This window comes from Cannabis sativa, chromosome 1 (genome assembly GCF_029168945.1).
Source record: "Cannabis sativa cultivar Pink pepper isolate KNU-18-1 chromosome 1, ASM2916894v1, whole genome shotgun sequence".
Classification (NCBI taxonomy): domain Eukaryota; kingdom Viridiplantae; phylum Streptophyta; class Magnoliopsida; order Rosales; family Cannabaceae; genus Cannabis; species Cannabis sativa.
In genome coordinates this window covers 37,434,420-37,445,131 of record NC_083601.1, presented here as the reverse complement: position 1 = coordinate 37,445,131, position 10,712 = coordinate 37,434,420, and the positions used below count along the sequence as shown (strand labels likewise).

Below are 10,712 nucleotides of genomic sequence, written 5' to 3'. Positions count from 1 at the left end.
CCTGGTTAAAAATACTTTCCCAACTATACCATATTGAGCTACATCAAAATAAATTGCACGGTTGCAATTGAAGTTCAAGGGGTTAGTATTTTTCCTTTGTGCAATTGACGCGGAGATATTGGCGCTTTTGGGCCATCTTAAAGACATTTCTCTACCAGCTCAACTCAAGGATCACTGCTGACTCCACAACCATCAACAGAGTTTTATGATGTTTCAAACAACAGACTGACAAAAGAAATTTCTCTGTTGATATGAAACGAGTTCTCTTGATCATTGATTTGTATAAAAGCAACTTCACTGGAGAACTACCTTAGTGATTGGTGAAGTGTTCCATGATTTTAACAGTTCTGAATCTGAATGTCAGTAGTTACAGAGGGAAGAGTCCCTAACCGAGTGGGGAAGACATCAAATGTTGATTTCTTTGAGAGATGAAGAAACTCAAGCATCTTGCATGCTTCCAAAGATCATAGAAGTTGCCCTTGAAATCCAATAACTACTGAGATCAATCCTCTTCAAATTTCTTCCAAATTTGAATTCCTGAGGAATGAACTCTGCAACCTACTTACCTAGCAAGCTTTAACCTCTCTCTCAACGATCTCTCGGAGCTTATACCGCAGGGAAACCAACTCTAACACCTTTGACAGCAGTTGTGATGATCTGCTATGATGGGCTACATAGATAAGTGGAGTAGTCGTTGGACTGGCTCTTGGTAACTTTGTGACCAAGATATGCCTGGGAAATACCAAGGTAGGAGGCACTTCATTAAAACGTGTAAGACTATTGTGTTTACCAGACTATGCTACAGATTTTAGATTTTAGTTGTACAAGTTTCTTTCAAAATTATCCTCTATTATTGCCATCTAACCTAATGTTTGTGTATCTATCGGTATTTTTATCTTGCTGACTTGTCAACAGAGATTTTGTAAATTACCATAGTTTCCAGTAAATGCTCTACTAGTCTAGAAGCACAAGAAAGAAATATGCATTGCATTTCTCATATGGTACAAAGTGCATAAGGTCTATTATTTTTGAGGAGAAAAAACTCTAAAGTGAAAGCCATTTGCAATATATACACAATTACCTCCTCAAAAACACAGGCTCTCCCATTTTGACCATATTTAGACAAACCTTCTTCTGGTTGGGCGGCAAAAACTCTTCCTAACTGTAAGCAAACTTCCTTTATATACAGCTCAGTCGCTTGCCCTGCCCAGTGTTTACAACAATGACTAAGCCTCTTTTCCTACACTACTGGGCCGTATAAATACAGAGTCCACACAAACACCCCCTTTGGTGTGAGTACAATCAATCTGGGTTACTGAAAATTTGATCTTCATCAAAGCTGTGGGATTCTCTACAACAAAACTTCCCACATGGTAGTTGACCCAGTTTCCCGGATTCTCCAAAAAAGACTGCGATACATCACGTTGGCCATCAGAAGTATTGAGCTGAAACTTTACAGGCTTTATGCCCCAACCATGAACGTGTTCGCAGTTTGAAACCCGACGCCCCAGTCTCTTAGAGGACCGGCCAAGCTGGAGTCGAATGAAGATGCTATATTTTCCCTTGGGGAATTGAAAGTCAATCTCTCCTTCCACTTCAAACCACCAGGTTTGTTGGAGATAAGCAACTGTCTGGAATCTGAAATTGAAGGAAAATGAATAAGGTTCAGGTTCTTATGTTGAATCGGATATTTTAAGTACAAGAGCATAGAAAGTCAAGAGTGTAAGTAGAAGGTAATATATTACAAGTTATCAGACTCTGACAGCAGTAAATTTCAAGATGTTCGCCCCTCAAAATGACTCAATTCAAAATGAAATTGATAACTGGTGCCTAAAGACTTATATGGAAAGTAAATAACTTTACATAGAAGACATACAAAGAAAAACTTCCATCCTACTTATGGCAAGAAAATGGTTTCTTATCATAATATTGCAAATTCTATCTAACAAACGTGTACTAGAACAAGAAAATTCTAGATAACATGTATATATAAGTTCCAAAATAGAATAAAAAGAAAAGGAAAATAATTTACTAAACAAATCAAAACATGATGAACATCCCTACGGTCCAAAAACAAGATAAAAGCTTAGGCTTATACCCAGAAAGAACATATAAGTTTGAAAACAAAAGAATTACATTGAAAGTAGTATACAAGCTCACCTAGATTCCTCAGTCGAAATGAAATTCCAATATCTCCGATCATCAATCCCGGTAATCCTCAAGGCTTTTGAAGAAATCGACAAAAAGCTATTACCCGTAGTTTTATCCAGCCAAAATTCCTAAATTTCCATAAAGAAATCAATTAATGAATCCAAACAAACAAAGAGAGACATAAATCGGGATAAAGAGAGAGAAAAAGAGTTAAGAGTTTACCTTAGTGCCATTATCAAACAAGTTTCGCCTGCAAAGCCTGGAATAGATCTCCCTCTTCTCTAACTTGTCCTTTGCCATGGCCGAATTCTCGAGAACTCTATCCATAACATACAAATAGTTGCAGGGTAACTTAGATTCCCAGATGAAATTCGCAGACGAAGCCGCACGAAATACTCTACTCAATCGGGCATATTTACAAACATCTGGCGGCTCCAAGTTCATCAAAATCATTGCCACGCAGTTCTCCGGTAAATCATCAAGCCCGTGCTGATCCTGACCATCATCGTCCGCCATTGAGGATGAAAAACTAGCTCCCATCGAAGAAGACGAAAGAAATAAGAAAACTCAAATTGGAGTGGGGTGTTCTAAACCTTGAACTTGAACCTGAACTTGTGGGTTTTATGTGAAAGATTGAGAGAAAGAAATGTAATAAAGTCAATGTAGTCTGACCCTATATATGTTTCAATAAAATACATGGGAATTCAAATACCCAGAAACCTGAATCTCCGTTTTTTATAATATTTAAATTTTTTTAATTTAAAATATTACAAAGAAAGAAAGACAGAGAAACTGAAACTGATCGAAAACTGATACTCTACGCTACTTTTTCCAGAGTTTGGATTTGTATGTGTCACAGGCACACGTGTGGACTGGACGGACACGTGTCAACCGCCGTCTTCGTACTGCGTTGGGTTTCGGGAATGACCAAGTACGGAGGTCCTTGGGTGGAAGCTGGCTTTAACACAAAGCGACATCTTTTATTGATCTGCGGATTCACACGCGTCAGTTCCACGCTCCTTTTTTTTTGTTTTTGCAATGACTTTGTTTTATTAATTTTTATCCTAGTTGTTTTTCTTAATATTTCGGTAGTTTCTTCAAAAAGGATTGGCGGTGTGATATAATAATATAAATAAAAATGTCAATATAAATTTAGATATGTAATTTTTACATAGATTTTGTCATTTGAGATACAATTTTGTATCAGACAAATTAATAAAAGTTTTATATATTTTTTTAAGAAATAGTAAATAAAAGAAATTTTTTTATTTTTATATTTTAAAACTTTTTTTTTTTTGTAATTTTATAGATTTTACATAAAAATTTCTATTGCAACTAGCAGAGCAATCTAAATCGCAGCCAAAAATCATATAACAACTCACATAAAAACTACCGAAAAAATCACTTTAGAAACCAAAACAGTAAATTTTTTTTAAAAAATATATATATAGAGTAATTCCCATAAATAAACAGTATTTATAAATTTAATCACAATAAACGTAGTTACTTAGTAGTTAATGAAGGGACTGAGCCAAAATAAAATACTAGAGGTAGGGGTGTTCATCCAATTAAATATGTACTATTTTGCTTATTTAATATGTGTAGATTTATATTTTGAATTCAATTCTATAATAACTCAAATTCAATTCAATCTAATCTATATGTTATTTAGATTTGTTACTTTTTAACATTGAATTATTTAATATATATTAAAAATATATAAATACTGTAACAGCAAAATAAAATAAATTATTAATATTTTATGTCTTCATCAACAAATAAAATAAAAAAAAATTAACAAATTTAAAGAAAGAAAAAAAATTGTATACATAAAAAAATGTTTAATTTTATTTTAAATTATATTTTCATTATATATATAATAATGGAATATATTATATTGATTTGATTTATTAAGTTTTAAAATATGTATATATATTTTTTATTTTTTGAAATGAAAATATATTTTTATTATATGTATTAGATTTTTAAATTATTATTTTACATTAAAATATTAATTATACATGTTTTATATAAATAAGTGTGGATTGAATTGAATTTATTACTTTTTACATGTCAATCAACATTTAATTGGCTATAAATTTTATATTTTCTAATTTAATCTACACTTTCCAAGTTGAATTAAATTAGATCCTACGAGTTAATTAGATTAAATATGAATATGAACACCCATAAATACTAGAGAGGCCAATTAATTATTTGTAATAAGTATGTGAACTCTATTTTTCATATAATTATAAGATAGTTTAATACAAAAATATGTTAGCTAGACAATTAAAACTTAACTGCTATAAATTCAAAACTATGCACTTAATAACCATAATAATATTATAAATCATATATATAATCATCTAAGATAGTTTTCGTGAAAGAAAAAAAAAATCTTAAAATCTTAACTTTGAGTACTAAATTCACTCACCATATGCATAGAAAGATCATATATTATTTTCTTTTTAAGATATATAATATCTCAATTTCTATTAAACAACAAAAATTGATAAAAAGGTACTACTTATAAAGTTCTAAATTCTTAACAGTGTACTGTACCTTTGTTGTTATTTATTTATTATTATTTTTTAGAAAATTTGTTGTTTTAATAATATAGTATATATTTTTGAAAAATTCTATAATATATCTTTTTGAAAAAGAGTGCATCAATCTATCTATCTATTTTGATATTCGAAATATATTTTTAATCAATTTTTTTTTTATAATTATGTACGTTATAATTATTTATTTAAGACATTCTGTAAAATTTTAAAAAATTCAGAAAAATTTAATACGCCGAAAATAAGATTCAAATAATGTTGCACGCTTAATTATTTTATTCTATACGCATATAAAATAAATTGTTTGAACACTTATTTTTATATTGTAAATTATTTTTAATTTTTCAAAATTTTGTAAAATATCTAAAATAACTATAACGTACCTAAATATAAAAAAAAAAATTGACCTAAATTTTTTGGCTAAATATTAAAATAAATAAAAATTATATAGTACATCATTTTAAGTGGGTGTCGACTATCTTTTTTTTCTTCTTTAATCTACGTTTTATCACTTGTTACATTGCAATTTAACGCGTAGTGTTATATACACGATTATCAAATTAAATTTATTTTGAAAAGTGAGAGGGGAAGGCCATGGAATGAAAATGGGTAGTTTTATGTAGTAAAGAATTATTTGTAACAGCAGAAGAAGCAATATAAAAAAAGTTGAGAAAGTGAAGATCGCCCCAATGTAAAATATATGGCTCCGTCCCTCGTCGTAATATAAATTTTACAAATATTCGAATTCACACAAAGTTTATATAATCACACCAAATATAGTTTTTTATGTAATTACCATGTTTGGACGTGTTCTTACTTCTATCATATAATACAACAATACTTATTATTAAAGATAAAAATATAAGAAAATGTGATTAGACTAAAAATGTCCAAAATAATTAATGGTTCGCACCTTTTATTGTATAACACAACAATCAATTTTCTTAACAAATTGAAACGGTTTATGATAAAACAATTCTAAGATTAAAATGAGATCAATAATGATATGTGTATAAATTATATATAAATATAAAATATATCTATTTATTAAGTTACTTTTAATAAGTAACCTTCCTTTCAAATTAGTATGATTACTTGCAAATACTTGCTATAGAAATATATATCAAATTTGTGTTTTTACATATTTTTACTCCAATGAAATGTATAAATGATAACTCCACCCTAATATTTAAAAATGTTAAGCTTTAAATAAATTTTAAAAATTACTTTTTATATATATTTTTTAAAAAAATTTCACATTAATTTGTGTTAATTTTAATATAATTTTTATAAATTTTTGAATCATGTATAATTTTTATTTTTTTAAAATATATTTATATAATTTTTTATTTTAATTTTTTTATAATATTTAAAATATATTTTATTTTTATTAGATAGGTATATTTTTTAAGAATATAAATTAAAAGAAAAAAAATTAATACAATTAAAAATGTATATTTTATATGAAATAAAAATTATTAAATTTATTTATTCAAAAAAAATTATTAAATTTAAATACATTTATAAGTTTTTTAAATATAAATAAAAATTCTCCTAAAAACCATGTACTCTCACGCGCTACCAAGGGAGGCTTTGCAATTTTTTTTTTTCTTTTTGGAGACTTTAAAATTTTGGAATGTTATTTAAATGGGTATTATTATTATTATTATTATTATTATTAAAATTCGTTTTATATTGCGGTCGACTACAATTTTTTTTAGGGAGGATCATTGGATTGAATTGGTTTCTTGAAAGTTGTATTTGTAGATAAGAAGAATGATCGGAAGAAACCCAAAGATATTAATTAATAGAACTAATAAATTAAATCTTACAACAAAATGTCCCGTTCAGCTAAAGGCCAAAATAAAAATAAAAATCCCATAATACAATTATTAATCCCATCTCTTTCTTTATATAACACTATATAAGTAATGTATACAGATATTTAGCAACAAAAAAAGTAATGTATACAGATATTATTTGGTTCAAAATATCTGATAATAAATATCTAATATAATAATTCTCTCTCAAAAAAAAAATATCCTATAATAAATTATAGTTATTTGTATATTTATTGTATTCTTTCAAAATATTTTTTATTTTGAACCATTCTTCAAAATATTTTAGTTTTATGGCTGTATTTATTTTCTTTTTAATTATTAATCATTTTTATACGAAATTTTCCGCCCCTCTTAAAATAATAATCTAAATCCTAATAGTCTGCTATATCATTTTGAAATTATATTCACTTATTTTATAAGTTTTAGATATCTCCCCTATTATTATTTTTTATTTCTATAAAGCATCTTTCAATATTGGAGACTTTGTTAATATTTTTCTATTGTTTTATAATTAAAATTAATTGTTGATTGAATTTTTAATCGTAGAGTTGTAATAATTGAGAAATTAACTAAAATTGTAATAAATACAAATCTCTTTAAATTTTAGTATTATTATTTATTTTTTAGTTTAAATTTCATTTATTATGACTTCATTTACTAAAAATTAAATTAGGAAGAACTAGAAGTATTGAAAACAAAAATGTTTTAGTATATCCTTATTTATTAGTAGCCTGAAAATTTTTTTAGTGTATATTTTTTTAATAATAATTTAGGTCATAATTATTTAAAATTATTAGTAAATTTTTCATTTTTTAATAGTTTATAATATTAATTAAAATTAAATTTAAATATTTTATTTTACATATGATTATTTTTTATATTATAACTATTCATAACTTTTTAAAAAATTATAATTTATCATAAATAATTATAACATAAAAAAAACTCAAAAACTCTTATTAATACTTAGACCAACTCCAATGGGACTACAAAACATCAATTATGGTGTGATATTACACCAAAACCAATTCCAACCGAACGGTAATTGTATAATCATTTTTAGGTTTGTCTACAGTGTTCCACCATATTTGGGTGGGCACTGTCTTATATAATATTTAAAAAACATAAATAAATATAAATAAATATAAATCAAAACTTTTATAAATGTATTTGTTTGTATTTTTATATTTTTAAGTGTGCTAAAAAAATAATTTAGGGGTGTTTGCGGGACGGGTATTGCGGTTTTTGACCATTTTTTTAAACCAATCCACACATGCGGTTTTTTTAATTTCTCAAACCACACCCGCACCGCGAAACTAAAAAACTACGAAAACCGCACCGCAAATAATGGATTATTTACTAATATAATTTATTGGATTTAACAAATATTTAGTATTTAAATATTCTTATTATATTAATAAAATAATAGAATATTATTTAAAAAAAAATAAAATAATAGAATAATGAAAAATATAATATTTAGTGTAATTTTTTGGTGTTGTGGTTGGAATTGAAAAAAAAATTAGTGTTGAAATAATAGTTTTTTGGTGTTAATTTAACACTAAATTTAGATTTATCCATTGGAGATACCCTTAATACATTAAATCATCATTATTACCTGGTAAAAACCGGTAAGCAAAAAATAAAATAATACGTTTTCTTGTGTTAGAATCTTTATATAGTGCAGCTTTGATCGATCGTTTTGCATTGTTGAATTTGGTAGAAACATATGGAAGCAATAGCTTCGAATTTTAAAATCCATTATTTGATGTTGTTCTCAAATTATTATATTTGGGCATGAAACAATATATTTGGATCAATCTAGGCCTTGCTTACCTAGTATGTATTATTTATATGTGCACATGCTGTACCACAGAATCTAATGCTTACTTTTTGATTTCATATTCGAAATGAAATGGTTTGTTTCAATTTATAACAGCCAAAGGAAATTAATAATAAAAAAAAGTTAAACATATAATATTAACAAATGCAAGCCAATCTAATTAAAGCACTTAATCTCAATCATTGTAACTTAAAAATATTAATTTATTCATGTCCTTATCCAAATCCTATCGGTTTGCTACTGGACTTGTTCTATTTAGGTTTCCTCTTCATGCTAACCAAAGGGTTATATAAATTATAAACCCTTACCTAATTTCATTTAATAACAAAAAATTTATATGTCTATTTATTATATATATAAAAAGGGAAAGTGTCATTTTTTTAGTCGATTTCAACCAAAAAAGTGTCTTGCTTTTTACCAAATCATCCTCTAGACCACTAATTTATGAGATTAAAAAAAAACAAAGAGTGCTGTTCAAGGGTCTTCGGAATTAATTTAATCAACAAGAGAGTCTTCAAGCAATTTGAATAAATAAATGAACAAAATAATAAATGTATTAGAAACTGAGAAAGATATTAATGTTTTTTTTTTCCTGCTTAATTTTAAAATTCGCATTGTTTTGTTCTTTTCAACTTGGACATATTTAATGCAAAAAAGTGCACATAAATATATAATTTGCGAACTTTAGCAAAAAAAAATATATACTTGGCCAAGTGGTAACAATGATGTAATTCGAAAAAGTCAAGTAATGCATCGGTGGAGCTGAGTCAGCAAATTATAAGAGAAACACGTGGCACTATCAAATTAGGAGGAGAGAAAAATCACCCTTATCCAATTAGGGTCGGACTTTTTTCAGTTTTCAAGTCATTATCGATCTAAGACTAACTCCACACATCAATTATATCACTTATTATTTATCCATAAACCAATCAAAGTTTTTTCTTACATCTCACAAAGAGTAAATTGGAGATTTTGCAGAATTCTTGTCACCAGGAAATTATTTAGAATTTTATTTTTGTAATGATACATATTATAAAGTTAACACTAACCGAATAATGATAGGTGTACACACAATTTACACAATACACATTTATATGATAAATAATTTATCAATTAAAATGACCCCATTTATAAAGTATCACTTGTTATACAAATACACATTATATTTGTGTGTAATTTATGTATGTACATATCATTACTCTATAAATTCATATAAGTATTTCGATATGTATAAACTAAGGCTTTTTATATGTTATGTATGATGTAGTCTCTACCGATTGAAATATTAAATTTGCTGACATAATTTATTGTCAGGACTTTTAATAAAGTTTATTATATTTCTTGATTTAAAATTTTAAAAATACCACTTTTGGAAATTGTTGGTAACTTGGTATACCGACAAAATGACTCTTGGTTATAAAATCAATGAATCATATTGAAAATAACATTGTCATTTTATAAAGGTCATATATAAACAACATAGAGTGACGTTTGATTGTTTTGAGCCTAAAGCCCATATTGATAGGCCCAGTTTGAGAATCATAATCAATGAGTCCAATTCATGGACTACAAAATCAGTGGGCTGGGCTTTATTCCTCCCAAACAGAATTGGCTTCACGATATTCAATATATTTTTTTTGGTTGTGAAAATTAAACTCTATGCCCTTTTTATATTGTCCTCTTTTATTTTTACTATCTTTTTTAAAATCTATCATTTTTACCTATTTTTTTAAACATTGTACTAATTTTGCCCCTGTCACTTCAAGATACTCTTCATATGACTCCCTTATATCAGAGTATTTTAGGTACAATACATATAAAAAGAAGTATGTTTCAATTAAATATAAAAATAGAGGTAAATGATACATATTATAAAGTTAACACTAACCGAATAATGATAGGTGTACACATAATTTATATAAATAATTTATCAATTAAGATGACCCCATGTATAAAGTATCACTTGCTATACAAATATACATTATATTTGTGTGTAATTTATGTAGGTACATATCATTACTCTATTCATATAAGTATTTTACTCTATAAATTCATATATGTATAAACCAAGGCTTTTTGTATGTTATGTATGTAGTCTCTACCGATTGAAATATTTAATTTGCTGACATAATTTATTGTCAGGACTTTTAATAAAGTTTATTATATTTCTTGATTTAAAATTTTAAAAATACCACTTTTGGAAATTGTTGGTAACTTGGTATAACGACAAAATGACTCTTGGCTATAAAATCAATGAATCATATTGAAAATAACATTGTCATTTTATAAAGGTCATATATAAACTGTAAC

General features: G+C 26.7%; 1 protein-coding gene across 2 annotated transcripts; it reads right to left on the bottom strand.

Annotated features, from left to right (window-relative positions):
* On the bottom strand, positions 1-3,102 carry LOC115707609 (F-box protein PP2-A13). Of its 2 annotated transcripts, XR_009687395.1 has the most exons (4): positions 2,374-3,102; positions 2,161-2,279; positions 1,082-1,638; positions 1-732 (listed from the first exon to the last, which is right to left on the bottom strand). XR_009687395.1 is itself a non-coding variant. In XM_030635623.2 (3 exons), the coding sequence occupies exons 1-3, from the start codon at positions 2,689-2,691 to the stop codon at positions 1,227-1,229; spliced, it is 849 nt and encodes a 282-aa protein (XP_030491483.2). In that variant the 5' UTR covers positions 2,692-3,102; the 3' UTR covers positions 961-1,226. The 2 variants fall into 2 exon arrangements, 1 of the variants encoding a protein (XP_030491483.2); XM_030635623.2 differs by lacking the exon at positions 1-732 and having other exon boundaries at positions 961-1,638.
* Between the last annotated feature and the right edge of the window lie 7,610 nt (positions 3,103-10,712).